A 22,800-nucleotide genomic window follows, 5' to 3' on the forward strand; every position below is an offset into this window, starting at 1 on the left:
GTTGGAAAATTGATTGATGAAAGAGGTAAGGTCTGGAGAAGGGGGAATCTGAAAGGAGAGGGTAGAAGACCATGGAAGAAAAAGAAGGTGATGGGCAAGGAAGGAGACAAGAATGAGGGAATGGTGAAGGATTACTGGAAATTCAAGAAACCGATGTTCATACCATCAGGTTGAAGGCTACCCAGACGGAATAATAGGTGTTCCTCTTCCAGCCTGAGTTGCCTCATCGTGGCAATAAAGAAGACTGTGGACTGACATCTTGGAATGGGAATAGGAAGTGGATGGCCACCAGTAGATCAACTTTTTCTGGCGGACACAGCATAAGTGCAAGACAAAGCTGTCTCCCAATCTATGTCAGGTCTCACCGATATAAAGGAATCCACAACCACACCGGGAGCACCGGACACAGTAAATGACCCCATGAGACTCATAGGTGAAGTGTCGCCTCACCTGGAAGGACAGTTTGTGACCCCAGGAGGAGGTATAGGGGCAGGTGTAGCACTTGTTCCACTTGCAAGGACAAGTACCAGGAGGGAAATCAGTAGGGAGGGACAAATAAGTTGCATAGGGATTGATCCCTGCGGAAAGTGGAAAGTGGAGAGGAAGGGGAAGATGTACTTGGTGGTGGGATCCTGTTGGAGAATTATGTGCTGGATGTGGAGGTTGGTGGAGTGGTAGGTGAGGACAGGAGGAAACCTATCCCTGGGGGGGTGAGGGCAGACATGCATGAAATGGAAGAGATGTGGGTGAGGGCAGCATTGGTGGTGGAAGAAGGAAAGCCCCTTTCTTTGAAGGAGAAAGATATCTCATTAGTTCTGGAATGAAAAGCCTCATCCTGAGAGCAGATGTGGCAGAGGTGGAGGAACTGAGAGAAGGGGATGGCATTTTTACAAGTGACAGGGTGGGAAGAGGTATAGTCTGGATAGCTGTGAGAGACAGTGGGTTTATAAAAAATATCAGTAGATAGACTGTCTCCAGAGATGGAGACAGGGAAATTGAGAAAGGGGAGGGAGGTGACAGAAATGAACCAAGTGAATTTAACGGCTGGGTGGAAATTGCTGGCAAAGTTGATGAAGTCGACAAGCTCAGCATGGATGCAGGAAGCAGCACCAATGCAGTCATCAATGTAGTGTAGTAAGAGCTGGGAGCGATATTAATGTAGGCTTGAAACATAGACAGTACCATGCAGCCAACAAAAAGGCAGACATAGCTGGGACCCATGTGAGTGCCCATGGCTACACCTCTTGTTTGAAGGAAGTGGGAGGAGCCGAAGGAGAAATTATTGAGAATAAGGACAAGTTCCACCCGACGGAGGAGAGTGGTGGTGGAGGGGAACTGGTTGGGTCTGGTGTCCAAAAAGAAGAGCAAATCTTTAAGGTCTTGTTGAATGAGTATGGAGGTGTATAGGGACTGGACATCCATAATGAAAATGCAACGACTGGGGCCAGAGAACCTGAAATCATTGAAAAGATCCAGAGCATGTGAATTGTCATGGATGTAGACAGGAAGGGACTGAACCGGGGGACAAAACAGAGTCAAGATATACAGATATGAGTTTGGGGGGGCAGGAACCTGCAGAAACAATGGGTCTACCTGGACAAGTGGGTTTGTGGATCCTGGGTAAGAGGAAGAAACTGGAGGTGCAGCAAGGGAACTATGAGGTTGGTGGCAGTGGGTGGGAGATCTCTAGAGTCAATAAGGTTGGTGGAGGTGCAGGTGGCAATGGTCTGGTGCTCCTTAGTGGGGTCCTGTTCGAGGGGTAAATAAGAGGAGTGTCTGAGAGTTGTCGACTGGCCTCAGCAAGGTAGAGGTCAGTTAGCCAAACTACTACAGCACCCCACTCCCATTTGCGGTTTAGATGGTGAGGTTGGGATTAGTATGGAGAGAGTGCAAAGAAGTGCATTCAGAAGGAATGAGGTTAGATTTGGGGGTGAGGAGTGATAAAGTCAAGATGGTTGATGTCTCATCAGCAGTTAATAATGACAAGATCCAGAGCAGGCAGAAGACCAACGCGGGGAGTCTAGGAAGAGGAGGAAAAATAACAAAGGGCAGGTCATTTAAAAGTGGGGTAATTAGAAGACGGGGAGTAGATTTGCTACCTCAGAGGCTGAAGGATGAATCTTTTGATGTATTTAAGGTGGAGATAGCTAAATATTTGAAAGATTGAGGAATTGCATGCTGTAGGGAACTGTCTTAGAAGAAGAGTTAATGTTGTTGGATAGTACAGCAAGTTTGATTGGCCGAAAGGCCTTCTCCTGTGTTGAATGCAATCTTTGCCTCATGGTCTGTAGATGTTAAAATTAGCAGACAATAGTTTTTCTCTTCCTAGTTTGGAATGCCTCCACAAGATACAACAAACTGCTGGAGGAACTAAGCAGGTCGAGCAATATCTGCAGGAGGAAAGGGCTCTGATCAGGTCTTGATGCTGGGTTTCAACCTGAAACTTCAACAATTTCTTTCCTCTCACCAACTCAATCAGCTGAGTCCTTTCTGAAGATTATCTGTTGCTCCAGATTCCAGTATCTTGCGCCTCCCTTCCACTGACTGGCCGCTCAGTGAGCCCGACCTCTGGCAGTCAATGACATCTTTCAGCTGTTGCCTGCTGGCAACCAACATTGGAGTAGGGGACTGGGACAATCCAGATGATTAATGTCTTGTTGGCAATGATGTAATGGTGGGACACATTAGCAATCAATGAAGGTACAATCCCTGAGGAAGGGCCTAGATGGACTGGAAATTCTGGAGATGTGAGAAAGGAATAAGGACTTTTGGCCAAAGAAATAGACAACGAGGTGGAGGAAGAAAAGTTCCAATGTCATTTTAGGCTTGGAATTCCTTAGGACATGGGGGGGACAAGGAAGGAATCAGATCTTGTTGACAGCCGTCTGAGCTCAGGGGTGAACCCTATCACTTTACTGCCAAATTCCAGCAACTCGAACAGAGACTGGGGAAGGGAATTGGTGGGGGGGGTGGGGGAGTAAAATGCATATTGCTCCCAAGCTACCAGTCCGTCAGCAGACGCACCAAACTAAAACTGCTGCAGAATGCTAAAACATGAAGATGCGAATCCATATAATCTACTGGGAATCAACAAGGATATTGTTCAAATTATAAGGAAGAACTTACTTGAGCTTACTGTGTGGGATAACAGTCCGAGCAAATTTCCCAAAGCCAGTTGTTATTCCATACACAACTGAAAGACAAAGAAGTGTACAGATATTTTCCCTTCATGCCTCAGCTGCTATAACCTGTAACATCACTTTTAGGGAACATGCAAGGGTTGAGAAGAGAACTTGTCACAGAAGTTGGTCATGAATATAACTTACAGGATATACACACTGTGGCCATTTTATTAGGTACATCTGCTTGTTAGTGTAAATATCTAAATATCATGTGGCAGCAACTCAATACATAAAAGCATGCAGACATGATCAGCAGGTTCTGTTGTTGTCAGACCAAACATCAGAATGGGGAAAAAATGTGACTTAGAGTGTGGAATGATTGTTGGTGCCAGATGGGGTGGTTTGAGTATCTCAGAAACTGCAGATTCCTGGGATTTTCACACACAACAGTCTCTGGATTTTACACAGAATGGTGTGAAACAATTCAGCCAGTGAATGTCAGGTCTGTGGGCAAAAATGCTTTATTGATGAGACAGGTTAGAGGAAACAGGTCCGACTGGCCCAAGCTGGCAGGAAAGCAACAGTAACTCAAACAACCACACCTTACGACAGTGGTGGGCAGAAGAGCATCTCTGAACACACGATACATCAAACCTTGAAGTGGCTGGGCTACAGCAGCAGAAGACCATACCAGGTTCCACCTAGCTAATAAAGTGGCCAATGAATGGACATCCAGGGTTTACCGAACGACACATATTTTACTAGATCTCATCTCCTGCAGCTTGTCTTTCTTTTCTTTTTGACTTACCTTTATGTTCTTTCACAATATTTTCCAGAAGTAATCTTGACTGTTTGATTTTCTCTTCAGCTTCTGCAGTGAGCTGGGATGAGGGAGAAACAGCGGAGTCTGTCATTCATTGTGTGGTTAAACATGAATCCTGCAATCAGGTATCACGAACACAATTACCTTGATCTTGTATAGTCCTCTTCCCAAACGAACTAGTTCTTCAATTGTTAAATGATTTCCATCTAAATAAATACACTGAAAGATTGCATTTTCCTTTAGTTTATTTGATTAGCAAACTACAAACATACCAGCAGCTCACTTTCATGACAGGTTAATGGTACAACCTCCAGTGAATTTTCATACACCGAATCACAAAAATTGGCTCAACATCTGCCGTTTCAAATTTTCATCAATATATGAGAAGAATTTTAGAACCTGTTTATAGAAAATAACGTGCATTGTATTCTCTTGCAAGATAGTGTTGTTCAAGAAGGGCAGCAGGAATAAGTACTGATCAGTGAGTCCTACATCAGTGGAGGGAAATGGTTCAAAAGTCAGAGGGATAGGGTTTATGTTCACATAGAACGACTAGCATTGATTAAGAGTCAGAATGGTTTTGTGCAGAGCAGATCACATCACAAATGCACTGAGTTAGGAGTTAACTAAGAAAATTGGTTAAGGCAGAGCATACAGGTGGACTTCAGTAAACCAACTTGGTTGGTTGATCCACAGGATAGGCATGAGGTGTCTGAGTTGTGCTGGTGAAATGGATCCAAAATTGGCTGATGACTAGACAGCAGTGATGGATGGGTGTTTTCTGACTGAAAGTCTGTAACAAGGGGTTTAGCACATGTATTGGTGCTGAGACCTTTATACTGTATAAAGAAGAATGCAGATAGTGTGATTACTAAGTCTACAAAGAACAGGATATTTGTGAGGTAATAGATTGCAAAGAAGCCTGTCTAATAATACAGCTGGAAAGTCGGGTGGAGTGGTGGTAGATGTAGTTTAATCCAGGCAAGTGTGAGGTGATGCATAGAAACATAGAAAATAGGTGCAGGAGTAGGCCATTTGGCCCTTCGAGCCTGCACTGCCATTCAGTATGATCATGGCTGATCATCCAACTCAGAACCCTGTACCAGCTTTCTCTCCATACCCCCTGATCCCTTTAGCCACAAGGGCCATATCTAACTTCCTCTTAAATATAGCCAATGAACCGGCCTCATCTGTTTCCTGTGGCAGAGAATTCCACAGATTCACCAATCTGTGTGTGAAGAAGTTTTTCCTCATCTCTGTCCTAAAAGGCTTCCCCTTTATCCTTAAACTGTGACCCCTCGTTCTGGACTTCCCCAACATTGGAAACAATCTTCCTGCATCTAGTCTGTCTAATCCCTTTAGAATTTTATACGTTTCAATAAGATCCCCCCTCAATCTTCTAAATTCCAGTGAGTATAAGCCTAGTCGATCCAGTCTTTCTTCATATGAAAGTCCTGCCATCCCAGGAATCAATCTGGTGAACCTTCTTTGTACTCCCTCTATGGCAAGAATGTCCTTCCTCAGATTAGGGGACCAAAACTGTACACAATACTCTAGGTGCAGTCTCACCAAGGCCTTGTACAACTGCAGTAGAACCTCCCTGCTGTACTCAAATCCTTTTGCTATGAATGCCAACACACCATTTGCCTTTTTCACCGTCTGCTGTACCTGCATGCCCACCTTCAATGACTGGTGTACAATGACACCCAGGTCTTGTTGCACCTCCCCTTTTCCTAATCAGCCACCGTTCAGATAATAATCTGTTTTCCTGTTCTTGCAACCAAAGTGGATAACCTCACATTTATCCACATTAAATTGCATCTGCCATGAATTTGCCCACTCACCTAACCTATCCAAGTCACCCTGCATCCTCTTAGCATCCTCCTCACAGCTAACACCGCTGCCCAGCTTCGTGTCATCCGCAAACTTGGAGATGCTGCATTTAATTCCCTTGTCTAAATCATTAATATATATTGTAAACAACTGGGGTTCCAGCACTGAGCATTGCAGTACCCCACTAGTCACTGCCTGCCATTCTGAAAAGGTCCCGTTTACTCCCACTCTTTGCTTCCTGTCTGCCAACCAATTCTCTATCCATATCAATACCATACCCCCAATACCATGTGCTTTAAGTTTGCACACTAATCTCCTGTGTGGGACCTTGTCAAAAGCCTTTTGAAACTCTAAATATACCACATCCACTGGCTCTCCCCTATCCACTCTGCTACTTACATCTTCATAAAATTCTATAAGATTTGTCAGACATGATTTTCCTTTCACAAATCCATGCTGACTTTGTCCGATGATTTCACCTCTTTCTAAATGTGCTGTCATCACACATAGAGTTGTTAACCGACTCTAGCATTTTTCCCACCACCGATGTCAGACTAACCAGTCTATAATTCCCCGGTTTTTCTCTCCCTCCTTTTTTAAAAAGTGGGGTTACATTAGCCACCCTCCAATCCTCAGGAACTAATCCAGAATCTAAGGAGTTTTGAAAAATTATCACTAATGCATCCACTATTTCTTGGGCTACTTCCTTAAGCACTCTGGGATGCAGACCATCTGGCCCTGGGGATTTATCTGCCTTTAATCCCTTCAATTTACCTAACACCACTTCCCTACTAACATGTATTTCCCTCAGTTCCTCCATCTCACTAGACCCTCAGTCCCTTACTATTTCCGGAAGATTATCTATGTCCTCCTTAGTGAAGACAGAACCAAAGTAGTTACTCAATTGGTCTGCCATGTCCTTGTTCCCTATGATCAATTCACCTGTTTCTGACTGTAAGGGACCTACATTTGTCTTGACCAATCTTTTTCTTTTCACATATCTATAAAAGCTTTTACAGTCAGTTTTTATGTTCCCTGCCAGCTTTCTCTCATAATCTTTTTTCCCTTTCCTAATTAAGCCCTTTGTCCTCCTCTGCTGGTCTCTGAATTTCTCCCAGTCCTCAGGTGTGCCGCTTTTTTTTTGCTAATTTATATGTTCCTTCTTTGGACTTGATACTATCCCTAATTTCCCTTGTCAGCCACGGGTGCACTACCTTCCCTGGTTTATTCTTTTGTCAAACTGGGATGGACAATTATTGTAGTTCATCCATGCGATCTTTAAATGCTTGCCATTGCATATCCACTGTCAACCCTTTAAGTATCATTTGCCAGTCGATCTTAGCTAATTCACATCTCATACCTTCAGTTATTCTTCTTTAAGTTCAGAACCTTTGTTTCTGAATTAACTATGTCACTCTCCATCTTAATGAAGAATTCCACCATATTATGGTCACTCTTACCCAAGGGGCATCGCACGACAAGATTGCTAACTAACCCTTCCTCATTGCTCAATACCCAATCTAGAATGGCCTGCTCTCTAGTTGGTTCCTCGACATGTTGGTTCAGAAAACCAAACCGCATACATTCCAAGAAATCCTCTTCCTCAGCACACTTACCAATTTGGTTCACCCAATCTATATGTAGATTGAAGTCACCCATTATAACTACTGTTCCTTTATTGCACGCATTTCTGATTTCCTGTTTAATGCCATCCCCAACCTCACTACTACTGTTAGGTGGCCTGTACACAACTCCACCAGCATTTTCTGCCCCTTAGTGTTATGCAGCTCTCCCTATATCAATTCCACATCCTCCAGGCTAATGTCCTTCCTTTCTATTGCGTTAATCTCCTCTCTAACCAGCAATGTTACCCCACCTCCTTTTCTTTCCTGACTATCCCTCCTGAATATTGAATATCCCTGGATGTTGAGCTCCCATCCTGGAGCCATGTCTCTGTGATCCCAACTATATCATATTCATTAATAACTAACTGCACATTCTATGCAGACATAGAAGCATCATGTACAGAGGAACCTTGGAACGTGTAGAACGTGTGCCATAAACGGTTCTGGAATATTAAGTGTGTAGTAGAGAAAGGTGAGGCGGAACAAGTGATAAGGAGGACACATGTACAGAGGGATGGTCTGATGGAACATGGAGTTAAATGTGCCGAAAGAGTAAGTAAATTTAGGAAGGACAACAAAATTCAAGGGGCGTATAGCCCAATGGGAGTTCGGGGAGCTGGGTTAAGCACAATAGGCAGCAATTTAAACAGAGAGAGGAGAAATGGGCTAAAAATTCTATATCTGAATGCATGAAGTGTCAGAAATAAGGCAGATGAGCTTGAAGCTCAGGTGCGAATGGGTAACTATGATGTTGCTGGGATAACAGAGACATGGCTGCAGGGAGATCAGACCTGGGAAATGAATGTACAAGGGTATACGTGTTATCGTAAGGACAGAAATGTGGGCAGAGGGGGTGGGGTGGCCCTGTTGGTGAGGAATGAAATTCAGTCCTTTGCAAGGGGGGACATAGGATCAGGAGAAATAGAGTCTGTGTGGATAGAACTGAGGAACAGTAAGGGCAAAAAGACCCTAATGGGTGTTCTCTACAGGCCACCAAACAGTAGCATGGATATTGAGTGCAAGTTGAATAGGGAGTTAACATTGGCATATGGCAAAGGTAATGTCGCAGTAGTTATGGAGGATTTCAACATGCAGGTGAACTGGGGGAATCAGGTTGGTGCTGGACCCCAGGATAGGGAGTTTGTAGAGTGCCTATGGGATGCATTCTTGGAACAGCTTGTATGAGAGCCGACCAGGGACAAGGCTATTCTAGATTTAGTCTTGTGTAATGAACAGGATTTGATAAGTGATCTGGAAGTAAAGGAGCCATTAGGAGGTAGTGACCATAATATGATGTTTTTATCTGCAATTTGAGAAGGATAAGGGCAGATCGGAGGTGTCAATGTTGCAGTTGAACAAAGGAGACTATGGAGCCATGAGGGAGGAGCTGGCCAAAGTTAAATGGACGGATATCCTAGCAGAAAAGACAGTGGAACAGCAATGGCAGGTATTCTTGGGAATAATGCACAAGGTGCAAAATCAGTTCATCCCCCAGAGAAGGAAGGATTCAAAGGGGGGAAAGGGGCCACAGTGGTTGACAAAGGAAGTCAGAGATTGCATAGCATTAAAAAAAAAGTATGACAGAGCTAAAGTGAGTGGGAGGACAGATGATTGGGAAAGTTTTAAGGAACAACAGAACTTAACTAAAAAGGCAATACGAGGAGAAAAAATGAGGTACGAACGCAAGCTAGCCAGGAATATAAAGGAGGATAGCAAAAGCTTTTTTAGGTATGTGAAGAGAAAGAAGATAGTTAAGAACAATGTTGGGCCCTTGAAGAATGAATTGGGTGAAATTGTTATGGGAAACAGAGAAATGGCAGAAGAATTTAATAAGTACTTTAGATCTGTCTTCACTAGGGAAGACACAAGCAATCTCCCAGATGTATGGATGGGCCAAGGACATAGGGTAACAGAGGAAATGAAACAGATTGACATTAGGAAGGAAACGGTGATGAGTAGACTGATGGGACTGAAGGCTAACAAATCCCCAGGTCCAGATGGTCTGCATCCTAGGGTACTAAAGGAGGTGGCTCTGGAAATTGCGGATGCATTGGTAATCATTTTCCAATGTTCCTTAGATTCAAGATCAGTTCCTGAGGATTGGAGAATGGCTAATGTTATCCCACTTTTTAAGAAAGGAGTGAGGGAGAAAACAGAGAACTATCAGCCTAACATCAGTAATGGGGAAGATGCTAGAGTCCATTATTAAAGATGAAATAGTGGCATATCTAGATAGCAGTGATAGGATTGGGCCGAGCCAGCATGGATTTACCAAGGGCAAATCATGCTTGACTAATCTATTGGAGTTTTTCGAGGATGTAACCAGGAATTTAGTCAAGGGAGATCCAGTGGATGTAGTGTACCTCGATTTTCAGAAGGCATTTGATAAGGTCCCACATAGGAGATTGGTGGGTAAAATCAGAGCTCAGGGCATCAGGGGGAAGGCATTGACATGGATAGAAAACTGGTTGGCAGATAGAAAGCAAAGGGTAGCGGTGAATGGGTGTTTCTCGGAATGGCAGGTGGTGACTAGTGGGGTGCCACAGGGCTCGGTATTGGGACCACAGCTGTTTACGATTTACATCAACGATTTAGATGAAGGCATTGAGAATAACATCAGCAAGTTTGCTGATGATACTAAGCTGGGTGGCAGTGTGACATGTGATGAGGATGTTAGGAGAATTCAGGGAGACTTGGATAGGCTGGGTGAGTGGGCAGATACTTGGCAGATGACGTTTAATGTGAATAAGTGTAAGGTTATCCACTTTGGGAGTAAGAACAGGAAGGCCAATTATTATCTGAACGGTGTAGAGTTAGGTAAGGGAGAAATACAAAGAGATCTAGGAGTCCTTGTTCATCAGTCACTGAAGGTGAATGAGCAAGTGCAGCAGGCAGTGAAGAAGGCTAATGGAATGTTGGCCTTTATTACAAAGGGAATTGAGTACAAGAGCAAGGAAATCCTTTTGCATTTGTACAGGGCCCTGGTGAGACCACACCTGGGGTATTGTGTACAGTTTTGATCTCCAGGGATAAGGAAGGACATCCTGGCTGTAGAGGAAGTGCAGCGTAGATTCACAAGGTTAATTCCTGGGATGTCCGGACTGTCTTACGCAGAGAGGTTAGAGAGACTGGGCTTGTACATGGTGGAATTAAGGGGATTGAGAGGGGATCTAATTGCAACATATAAGATTATTAAGGGATTAGACAAGATAGAGGCAGGAAATATGTTCCAGGTGCTGGGAGAGTCCAGTACCAGAGGGCATGGTTTGAGAATAAGGGATAGGTCATTTAGGACAGAGTTAAGGAAAAACTTTTTCTCCCAGAGAGTTGTGGGGTCTGGAATGCACTGCCTTGGAAGGTAGTGGAGGCCAATTCTCTGGATGCTTTCAAGAAGGAGCTAGATAGGTATCTTATGGATAGGGGAATCAAGGGATATGGGGACAAGGCAGGAACCGGGTATTGATAGTAGATGATCAGCCATGATCTCAGAATGGCAGTGCAGGCTCGAAGGGCCGAATTGTCTACTTCTGCACCTATTGTCTATTGTAAATGTCTACAATTCTGAGCTTTCCCACAACAGCAGTTATTTTTGTCAGAATTCTTTGTTCCTTGAATCTGATCAACCCCCCCCCCAACACTCTTCCAGCAAATTTCCATGTCAAAGCTTCACTGGGAGACAGGATCTGTGCGTTGTGAGTGTCACTGCCGAAACATCTCAGTTTTACCTGCTATTGTCTCACACACATTCAAGCTTTAACACCACTAATTGAATCCTCTCCCAAATGCAGGCTGTTTTGAGAAGAGCACGGGTAAATCAAAGCTACTAGAGTAACCGCAAGTTTACCTCATCAGGCTCCCGATAGTTAGCGGAGCTGGGAGCAGTTGGTTAAGGCATTTCGTTCTGTTTAAGATTTTTGTTTACAGTCCAAAGATCTGCAAATATTTACTATAGCGTAGAACGAACCAAACCGGAGCTACTATAGTTTAGACTAGTGTTCAAAGGTAGGTGGCTCTGGTGAACACCGTTATCTTGAGGCAAACATCACATTGAATGAACACAGGGATCACAGTCACCAGCAGTTCCACCTCCAAAAACTCGCTGGCTTTTGCTGGGGTGACCTGGGGACTCCATCAATTCACAGCAAGCAATGTCCCTTCTAACGTGTGCCCACACACCTTTTGCTACCTCGTTGGCAGATTTCGCGATCGTACACAATCACTTTTCCTTTTACTGTTTCTAATGCGGACGATGTTGATAACGTGGAGTTTGCGATGACCTGTCTGCAGCTTTTAGAAATGACTTATTTATGCTGTTTTTAAAGAAGAAATTATTCATTGCGCACATGTTGTCACTGGGCAAAAAAAAATGCACAGCACAAGATTTTTGCGCACACTGGTTCTTACAAATTAGAGGGAACATTGACTGGATATTCGGTAACATTACTTCAAACAGAAAGTCACCTAATCTCATGCTGGTCCGAAACACAATCTTCACCACACCCCCCTCCCACCGACCCGGACCAATACACACCCCACCCCCGACACAGTGCTCAGAACCGACGGAAGGTATAGGACCAAGGATACGGATGCACGGCGGCGGGCTGCCGCTGGCTGAAGTCAGGAGACACAGCATCGTCCTCCAGCACTGAGGTGAGGTGGGGGGGGGGGGGAGGTGGAGAGAAACAGGCGGTGGTTAGCAAGGGTCCAGTTCGGGATTCATGGTTAAGTCTCCAGAAGATGGGGAGGTGTTTTTTTTTATTACAAAATCCTTTATTACAAGTTTCGGTGCTATACAATATATACAAAACAGTGGCAAACACAATTACTGCACTACAAATAGACAATAGACATTACACCAGAATGTTGCCATCCCTATCCACGATGGCATTTACACCCCGCGGAGCCCAACGGTCTCGAAACTCCTCCAAGGCCGTTGGGGACTGCGCGTGTTCCTTTTCAATAGTTACCCGGGCACGAACATACCCCCTAAACATTGGGATTGGAGACCTCATGGTGGGAAGTCGGGATGGCTGAAATTTCGAGCTTCCGCGGTCAGGACTTGGATCGGGAGGAACCGGGGTCCGGCAGGGAGTGTTTGGGGTATAGGAGTATGACGAGCTCCTCACCCACTTCCACGAACTCGTTGTTCTCCAGTACGTCTGCCAGCGCATCGTCGAGATCGAGCAGTGCAAGCTCCCGGCACCGTCGCACCACGAAACCTGCTCCACTCAGGGAGACGCTGCCTGGCTTATTCTTAGTATAACGACGGAGTGCCTCCCGGCCGAGCCAACCCACACTGGCTGCCCCGTCTCGGCAAGGTACCGTCAGCCACTCGTCGCGCACATGCACCGTGTAACGGGACATCGCCGCACCGCCGTTGCCCTCTGCCACTGTGACCCTGGCCAAGGCCCCGTTAGCTTGCCCGCCCACAGATCTCCCCACCCCTTCACCACCCCTTGCCCCTACCCTGTCCCTCCCTTCCAGCCCACGGCGGCTGACCCGCCCACGCACCCCACCACACGTCCCCCCATCCCACTCTGTAGCTGCTGTTCCCACCCACAAAGTCCCCCAATCCAACTGTCCTACACCGTCCCTCCCCTCCGTTCGCCTCTCCTCCCTGTCCCGCCCTTCACTCCACGGTCGGAGCCGTAAGTCCCCGCCTGCAAAGTCCGCTCGATTCCCACTGTCCTTGACCCTTGTTTCTCCCTTCCGCCCCGTCCATAGGGGTACTCTCTCGTCCCACACCCCCTACCGTTTATTCTACCACTCCCACCCTTTGCAGAGCCCCGGACAGCGTCCTACCCACCCTCTGCTCCGGCTGTCCTGTTGCCGTCGCCCGCACTCTCGCTGATACAATGTGTTAAGGCGCTGATGACGCGGGCAGTGAGTGTCCTCCTCTCCAGGGACACAGGAAAAATAAACTGGTTTCGGTGTAGAAAGGGGCTATTGAGGCGATTTGAGGGAACAACCTGGCTCTCCACCCGCTGGCCAAATCCAATTCCACTCGAAAGGCTTGGATTGGTACAATGCCTCGCCTCAGGCAGTGAGCTTCAGCTTGTAACTGGACGCGCACTAAATCAGCTCCTTACTGCCACAGCCTCAACAACTAGGAATGGAATACCGGGTCATGTCTATTCCACTGCCCAAGTAACAGAGTGGGGGTTAGTCGGAACTTCCTACGGTGTAGGAACAGTTTGAGGGTTGGAGGCCGGGCCTCTGTGGAATGGCAATATGCTGGGATTTGCTTCATAGTATCATTCCAGTGAGAACAGTGCTCATCAAGGAACTCCGCCCGGGGTATGTGTCACTGGGAAAGTTCTCACTCCATGTATCCCAACGTGGAAGTTACGCCTGTTAGTCGCGGAAGTGTTGGCTGTACTTCCAAATGTTACTTAATTTCATTCACAGATGCATCAATGCCCAACTCTTAATGAAGAAAATATAATAAAATAAGAAATTTATTTTAGAATTAGAATCAGGCTTATTCTCACTGTCTGGTATATCATATGTTTCACATGCCATGACATGATCCCATAGTTGCTAGCATAAGCTTTACTCTGGGTTATTATTAATTTAAGTAATTTTTATTGAGATACAGAGCAGAATAGGCCCTTCCAGCCCTTCAATCTGCCCCTCCCAGCAACCCCAGTGAATCTGTACCAGAGCTGTGTTCTGTCCACACTCTTGTACCAGTCAGAATGCTGACAACAAACGACCTTGCCAAGCCATCATCCTTCTACACCATGAGCCTCCGGAGGTTCCACTGTATTTTCTGGCCAACCACGCCCTACTCCTTCAGTCTAATCAAGAGGACATGGCCACAATCATGAGGAAACATTGGAAATGGGTCGGCATGTGATGATAAAAGAGGCCAACTCCATCATCAAGATAGGTACTCCATTAGACTGCTATAGGGTGGAGGAAATGTTGGAGACCAAAGACGACTTGGTACCAGAAATGAGGACCCTGACCACACCAGGGTACAATAGAGAAGATGGCCAAGGACAGACCTTCACTGTGGCTCTTAGCACCAGCAGCAGAACATTGTATCATCATGGGAAAATTTACAATGACCAGTTAACCTACCAACCCATGTCCCTCTGGACTGTGGGAGGAAACCAGAGCACCCAGAGGAAACCCACACAGTCACCGGGGAGAATGAACGAACTCCTTACAGACAGCAGCGGGAATTGAACCCAGGGCACTGATACTGTAAAGCATTGTGCTAACCACAACACCACCATGCTACCCCGTGGTTCATGGTCTGATTCCTGCCACATATCCGTAAGGAGTTTGTCTGTGGGTTTCCTCTGGGTGTTCTGGTTTCCTCCCATGTTCCAAAGAAGTAAGGATTAATAAGTTGTGGGCATGCTATGCCAGTGCCAGAAGCATAGCAACACTTGCGAGCTGCCCCCAACATATCCACTGATTGTGTTGTTCGTTGACATAAACAATACATTTCACTGTTCCGATGTACATGTGACAAATACAGGCAATCTTATAAATTTGTTGTTTCATGGCATAGACATTTAATTTACAAAAAAAGAAACAAAAAAGGAATAGTGAAATAGTATTCATGAACCATTCAGAAATCTTATCGTGGCAGGGAAGAGGCTATGACTGAATTGTTGAGTGTGCGACTCCTCCTCGATGGTGGTAATGGGAAGAGGGAATGTCGCAGATGGTGATAGACCTTATGATGGATGCTAACTTCCTGAGGCACTGCCTCTTGAAGATGACTCAGTGTGGGGAGGGTCATGCGTCTCTTGGAACTGGCTGAGCCCACAACCCTCTCCAGCTTCCTGCAATTCTATGCAATGAAGCCTCCATACTAGGCAGTGATGCAACTTGTCAGAATACTTTCCACCATACTCTATTCCACCATTCCACCAGGGCTCTATAGAAATTCTCAAGAACCTTTCATGATGTACTAAATCATCTCAAATTTCTAATGAAATGAAGCCTGTGGCATGGCTCATTGTGATTGCATTAACGTGACGGGCCCAGGGTGGATCCTCTGAGATACTGACACCCAGGAACCTGATTCTAGGGACCTTTAACCAACATGATTAATCCTTACCTTCCAATCCTTGAACCATCTCCCATTGGGGATAGTTTCCTTCTACCTGCTTCTTAAACCCGTTGTAATTTTGTCCATCTTTATCATATCTGCATGTTGCTTAAGAACGTTACTAGCTTCTCCTGTCAAAGCCTGTTGCTAAAGTCCCTCATTCTCAGAACGTTCCCAGTAAACCTTTCCTGCACCATCTCCAGGGCTCAAGACATCCTTCTTGAATTGTGGTACTGGATAGCTTCATTACCCCACCCATGGTCCAACCTGTACGTTGTACAAGTTCAGCGTAACCCTCTTGTCAATTAAATCAATACAAAGTAAAACACACCAGACAATGACTTTGCTTAACAACTCTGTTCATCAGAAGGTGTTCAAAGAACTCAAAGCTTCTCTGGGTAGTTTGAAACAAGACTCATTAACTCTATTTTTTTGGCTAATTACTATTATCACATGACCTGAGGGATAGTGAAAAACTTTGACTTACATTCATTCCATGCAAAGCATCTCATCATATCGGTATTTCTAGGTATTACAAGTGAAAAGCAATAACAGAACGCAGAATAAAGTATTGCAGTTACAGAGAAAGTGCAGTGTGGTAGACAATAAGATGCAAGGCTAAGGAGGGTCAGCCTGTCAGCAAAACACTCTAACAAACTTCTACAAATGTACTATTGAAAGTATTCTGACCGGTTGCATCATAGTATGGTGTAGTACTTTGAATGCACAGAAACAGAAGAGAGTTGTGGACTCAGCCCAATACATCATAGGCCCATCCCAACCTCTCACTGGTAGATCCACAGGAGGAACTGCCTCATGAAAGCAAAACATCCATCATCAAAGGTCCCCACCATCTGGGCTATGCCGTCTTCTCACTGCTACCATCATGAAAGGTACAGAAGTGTGAAGTCCCACACCACCAGCTTCAAGAATAACTCCAACGGGCTTCAGGATTCATTTCCAAGCCTCTCTGCCGGCATGAACACTCAACTCACAGACCTCCATTGATACCCCTGCCCCCCCCCCCTTACCCCATCCCTATCTATAATTTTAGTCCGGTTCTCTTTCTCTCTTCTTTTCCCCTATCACTATTATCTCCCCCCAGCCCTACCTTTCTTTCTCTTTTATTCCCCATAATTCTCCACCTTCCCCCTAGCCCATTTCCCTGGAGCCTATCACTTCCTAGCTCTCTACTTCATCCCTCCCCCCACTTCTTATCCCCCCTTGACCATCCCATGTTACTTCACTCCTGATGAAGGGTTTCAGCCCGAAACGTCGTCACTACCTCCTCCCATAAATGCTGTCTGGCCTGCTGAGTTCTGCCAGCATTTTGTGTTTTTATCAAGAATAACTTATTCTTTTCAATAATTCGGTTCTTAAAAGAACCTGCACAACTCTGATCAGTATAATCATAGCAACACTATGGCCACTTTGATCACAGTTTTTGATCTATTTGTGCTCTTTCTTGTAAAAATTGTATATAATTTATATTCATCGTGTCTGATGCTCTGTGCCAATGATGTTGCTGTAAGTTTTTCGATGCACCTGTGCATAGATGTACTTGTGCATTAGACAATATACTCACTTTGACTTTAGTTACACAGTTCTTTAGTTTACTTTCACAACTTCCAAAACCCACCAGCTGTATTTAGATATGACTTGTTTTTGATGAGATGGAGCAGGGTTTGATTCTGATGACTTCTCTGAGTCTCTAACACAAAGACATCTTGAGTGGTTAGTCTCCAGAGTCACTGCTGATCATCCCAAAACTTACCTTTTTATATAGTTCTCTGCACACTTTAAAATATTGCTGCCATGCACAAAACTCTTGAGGAGCTCAGCAGGTCAGGCAGCATCCTTGGAGGAAATAAACAGTCAACATTTCAGGCCAAGACTGGAAAGAAAGCAGGCAGAAGCCAGGATATAAAGGTGGTGGTGGGGAGGGGGGAGCAGGGGAAGGAGTACATACTAGCAGGTGATAGCTGAGACCAAGTGAGTTGGAAGGGGGGTGGTGGGGAAGGGGGAATGAAGAGAGAGCCTGGGAGGTGAGAGGTGGAAGAAGTAAAGGGCTGAAGAAGATGGAATCTGATGGGAGAGGAGAGTAGGCCATAGGAAAAAAGGAAGGAGGAGCAAGGCCTGAAGGATGTGATGGGCAAGTGAGGAGAAGAGAAGAGGTATGAGGGGAGACAGACTAGGGAATGGAGAAAGATGGGAAGGGTGAGAAATTCCTGGAATTCAGTAAAATCGATATTCATGTCTTCAGTTTGGAGGCTACACAGATAGTATATGAGCTATAAGAGTCATCCCATTGTGGCAGTAGAGGAAGCCATGGACTGACCAGTATAGGAATGGGAAGTAGAATTAAAATAAGTGGCTACCGGGAAATCATATCTTCTGTGGTTGCAGAACGAAGTGCAGCCATCTACACAGATATAATTCAATCCTTATCCACATTAGTGTGATCCTTTAATTTTTTTCAAATTCCTGATAGCGCCACCCCACAACTACTTGAAGTTCTTTGTGTTTTTAGTCACTAGAATGTTTAAACTTTTATGATTTAACTATTTGTCCTTTAGAGACCATAAGACATTGGAGCAGAATTAGGCCATTTGGCCTATGAATCTACCCTGCCATTCCATCATGGCTGATTTATTATTCCTCTCAACTCCATTTTCCTACCTTCTACACGTAAACTTTGAGGTCCTGACTAATCAAGAACCTATCAACTTCTACTTTAAATATTCTCAATGACTTGTCTCCACAGCCATCCATGGTAATGAATTCCACAGATTCACCACACTCTGGCCTATTTAATAATCTTTAATAATGGAGTGCGGTATCTTTCCTACCACTGAGGTCAGGCTAACTGGCCTATAATTTCCTTTCTTCTGTCTCCCTCCCTTCTTAAAGAGTAGAGTGATATTTGCAATTTTTCAGTCCTCCAGAACCATTCCAGAATCTTGAAAGATCATTACTAATGCATCTACAATCTCTTCAGAACCCTGGGGTTTAGTCCAACTGATCCAGGTGATTTATCTACCTTTCAGTTTCCCAAGCACTTTAACAGCAAATAAACTCACTTCTGCTCCCTGACATTCAAATTTCTGGCATACTGCTGGTGCCTACTACAGTGAAGACTGATGTAAAATACTTTATGTTTGTCTACCATTTCTTTGTTCCCTATTACTACTCCTCAAGTTTCAATTTCCAGCAGTCCAATGTTCACTCTCTTTTACTCTTTATATATTTGAAAAATATTTTGGTATCATTGTTGATATTTTTAGCTAGCTTACCTTCATAGTTCATCTTTTCTCTCCTTATGGTTTTTTTAAATTGCCCTGATAGTTTCATGTGTCATGAATTTTGTTGTTTTGCAACAGCAGAACCATACAAGACATTAAAAATCACTAATTTACAAAAATAAACAATGTAAAAGAGTAACAGTGAGGTTGTGTTCATGGTTCATACTCCATTCAGATAGCACAGGGGAAGATGTTCCTAAAGCATTGAGCATGGGTTTACAGGCTCTTGTACCTGCTCCCTGAGGGCAGTGATGAACAGAAGGCATGTTCTGGATGATGAGGGTCTTTAAGGATGTAAGTTGCCTCTTGGAGACGGTTGTGCCTGTGATGGTCTGGCTGAGCCTGCAACCCTGTGCGGCCCCTTGTGATCCTGTGCATTGCAGCCTCCATATCAGACATACTCCTGCTCTTATTTTCCCATACTCTTAGGTACAGAGTCCCACACTAAAAGCTAGTCAATAAAATTGAGGCTCATGGAATAAAATCATTGGTGGCAAAATGGGTAAAAAACTTTAGATGAAGGATGTAAAGAAGAAGGATACTGGTAAGTGGTTGATTTTCCTCTTAGGGGAGTTGAAAGTGTCAGCCTTGGGACTACAGCTCCTTTTGGTTGAGGGATGCAGAGTCAACTTCAGATTTGTGAATGTCCTCCAATGTGGTGGACAGTGAACCAATGATAGGGTGACAGCGGCTGGGAGAGTGAGCGTGTAAGAAGCAGGAAGGACAGAGAATATGTTGAGACTGTGTAGCCAGAGAGTACTCCTTCAGACTTTGGGAGGACATTCTGCCGTCTAGGATGAGAATTTGGGAACCGTGTAACAAAGAAGCAGAGTGAAGAATGGTCATGTAATCAACACCTTGTCCGAGTTAGCTTAACCATCCATTTGTGTGTCTCTCCACTGTGAACTGCCCGAGGACACGACAGCAAATGGGGATGCTTATTGAACTCAACAGGTTGGTGCTGGATCACAAGTGAGGGAATTTATATACCACACCCTGTAGCCCAGATACGGGATAAAAATTACAGCAGGGGATAGAAAAGGCATGTAAAAATGGCAAAGTTACAATAGTCATGGGGGATTTCAATATGCAAGTAGATTGGGCAAGTCAGGTTGGTGCTGCATCCCAAGAGAAGGAATTTGTAGAATACCTACAAAATGGATTTTTAGAGCAGCTTGTGATTGACCCCACTAGGGATCAGCTATTCTGGATGGGTGCTGTGTGATTAAGCAGATTTGATTAGGAAGCTTCAGGTAAAGGAACCCTTAGGAAGCAGTATTCATAATATGATAGAATTGACCTTATAGTTTGACAAGGGAAAGATAAAGTCAGATGTATCAATATTCCAGTGGAGAAAAAGGAATTTCAGAGAGAATTACAGAGAGAAGCTGGTCAAAGTTGATTGGAAAGGGACGCTATCGGGATGCTAGCAGAATAGCAGTAGCTGGGGTTTCTGGGGGCAATTTGGAAGGTACAGGATAGATACATGAAGAAGAATAGATGAAGAAGTATTCTAAAGAGAGGATGAAGCAATTTTGGCAACAAGGGAAGTCAAAGACAGCATAAAATATAAGTGAGGACATACAATACAGCAAAAATTTGTGTGAAGTTAGAGGATTGGGAAGCTTTTAAAAAGCAACAGACAGCTACTAAGGAAACAATAAGCAGAGAAAAGATGAAATACGAAGGTAAGCTACACCTTAATATAAACAGTAATAGAGAGGCAAGACTGGATATTGGACCACTGGAGACGTAGTAATCGGGGACAAAGAAATGGCGGATGAACTGAATGAGTATTTTGTGTCAGTTTTTACTGTGAAAGACACTAGCAGTATGCCAGAAATTTGAGAGTATCAGGGGTAGAAGTGGGTGCAGTTCCTATTACTAAGAAGGTACATGGGAAGCTGAAAGATCTGAAGATAGAAAAGTCACCTAGACCAGATGGACTACAACCAGGGTTCTGAAAGAGGTTGCTGAAGAGATTGCAGAGGCATTAGAAATGATCTTTCAAGGATCACTGGATTCTGGGATGGTTCTGGAGGACTGAAAAATTGCATATGTCACTCCACTCTTTAAGAAGAGAGGAAGGCAGAAGAAAGGAAATTACAGGCAAGTTAGCCTGAATTCAGTGGCTGGGAAGATGTTGGAGTCCATTATTAAGAATGATGATAAAGTAGACCAAAATCAGCATGGTTTCCTTAAGGGGAAATTTTGCCTGACAAATCTGTTGAAATTCTTTGAGAAAATATCAGGAAGAATAGACAATGGAGAGTCAGTGGAGGTTGTTTACTTGGACTTTCAGAAGGCCTTTGACAAGGTACCACACAGGAGGTTGCTTAACAAGATAAGAGCACATGGTATTACAGGAAAGATGCCAGCATGGATAGATGATTGGCTGACTGGCAGAAGGCCTTATTTGGCCTTATTTGGCAAGAGAAAGCAAAAGACAGATTATTATTTGGAACATGAATCACAGAAAGTTAGCAAGCAGGTCCAACAAGTAGTTAATTAAGTTAACAACATATTGGCTTTTAAGCAAAGAAGTAGGAATTGAAGAACAAGTAAGTTTTCTTACATTTGTACTGGATGTTGGAGAGGCTACACCTGGAATACTGACCATAGATTTAGTCCCCTTACCTAAAAAAATAAGATATAGTAGTATTGGGTGCAGTCCTGTGGAGAATTACCAGGCAAATTCATGGGATTAGAATGTTGTCCTTTCAGGAGTGGCTGGACAGTTAGGGTCTGTAATTCCTTGGAGTTTAGAAGAATGAGGGATGACTTTATTCAAACATATAAGATTCTCAGGATGCTGAGATGGTTCCATCAGTGGGAGAGTCACAAACAAAGGACATGCTTGAAAATCAAATCATTTAATACCAAGAGTATAGAAATTTCTTTTTTTAGAATGTGGTGATTCTCGGGAATTCTCTGCTCCTGAGACAGTGGAGGTCAAATCATTAGATATACTTAAGGTGGTGATAGATAAACATTTCAGTGATCCGGGAATTATGGGGAACTGGCACAAAAAATGAGTTAAGACCAACATGGACCAGTCTGAGTCATATTGATGGCAAAGGTTTCTTGAGTGGCCTGATGACCAACTCCTGTTCCAATATTCTTATATATTCCATCCATCTCCAGCCTCTCTGGTACCTGTCTGCAGACATCCTGCACACCTACACACAGATGCTGTATCGACACACAATGCAGTGATTGCTGGTTACCTCTCCCTGACCCAACTGTGTGTGCACTGATGTGAAGAGTGAAACTGAAGTTCTGCTTGACTCCAAAACTTTGCTGTATCTGCACAGGAATATTTTCAATCCACTTCTGGAACTGTGATCTTCTTTGAGAATTATGTTGAATTGTTCAGCACATTAACAGGTGATATGTAGCCTATCCATTTAGATGCATAGTTTAAGCATTAATCCCTCCTCCCTCTCGTGTTATCACTTCCTTCTCCCGATCAGTTAGTGAGACTTGTACATCTCAGCTAGATGTGGTAGATGGGAATCCAGACCTAACTCCCTGCAGTTATACTCTAGCATGGTCAGCAAAGCAGTCTGTCACCTGGGATGTTCTCAGGGCTGAGAAGCATCCTACAGTGTGAAAGAAGTGGGGAAGGAAGAGGAAGGGGGTAATGATGGGAAAGGAGGGAGGAGTGGAAAGGGGAAGGAGAGGAGGGGAAGGGTATGAGGACGTGAGGATGGTTCTCACCCTGAAATGTTTACTGTTTGTTTAGGATGCTGCTTGAGCTATTGAGTTCGTCCAGGATGTTGTGCATGTTACTTTGGATTTCCAGCATCTGCAGAACTTTTTGTGTTTATGATTTGCTGCTCCACTGCAAAGTCTCTTTGAAGGATGCCTACCCTGAAGAAGGTTAAATCTTCTCTTCAACGGGAGATCAGTGAGACCCTCTCTCACTGCTCCCCTTCTGCAATGTCAGATTCTCTCCAACCCTTTGACCATGTGCAACCACAGCTACGTTTCCTCCCTGGGAACTTGTCTTTACTGCTTTCTT

At 44.4% G+C, this 22,800-nt stretch overlaps 1 protein-coding gene across 4 annotated transcripts in view; it reads right to left on the bottom strand.

The window, feature by feature from the left end:
* hal (histidine ammonia-lyase) overlaps positions 1 to 13,226 on the bottom strand; it is a 95,783-nt gene extending 82,557 nt beyond the window's left edge. The window contains exons 1-6 of one of the 4 annotated variants that reach the window (XM_059987812.1): positions 13,210 to 13,226; positions 11,988 to 12,048; positions 11,248 to 11,275; positions 4,090 to 4,164; positions 3,931 to 4,003; positions 3,127 to 3,193 (exon numbers count right to left, since the gene is read on the bottom strand). Coding sequence is in view for 3 of the 4 variants with exons in the window: in XM_059987811.1 (XP_059843794.1) it covers positions 3,127 to 3,193; positions 3,931 to 4,003; positions 4,090 to 4,164; positions 11,248 to 11,275; positions 11,988 to 12,048; positions 12,530 to 12,767 (542 nt within the window). In the remaining variant the exon portion in view is untranslated. Of the gene's footprint in view, positions 1 to 3,126; positions 3,194 to 3,930; positions 4,004 to 4,089; positions 4,165 to 11,247; positions 11,276 to 11,987; positions 12,049 to 12,529; positions 12,839 to 13,209 lie in introns of those variants that run through there. The other 3 variants (XM_059987811.1, XM_059987810.1, XM_059987809.1) reach the window with 3 other exon arrangements.
* Between the last annotated feature and the right edge of the window lie 9,574 nt (positions 13,227 to 22,800).

This window comes from Hypanus sabinus, chromosome 13 (genome assembly GCF_030144855.1).
Source record: "Hypanus sabinus isolate sHypSab1 chromosome 13, sHypSab1.hap1, whole genome shotgun sequence".
Lineage (NCBI taxonomy): Eukaryota > Metazoa > Chordata > Chondrichthyes > Myliobatiformes > Dasyatidae > Hypanus > Hypanus sabinus.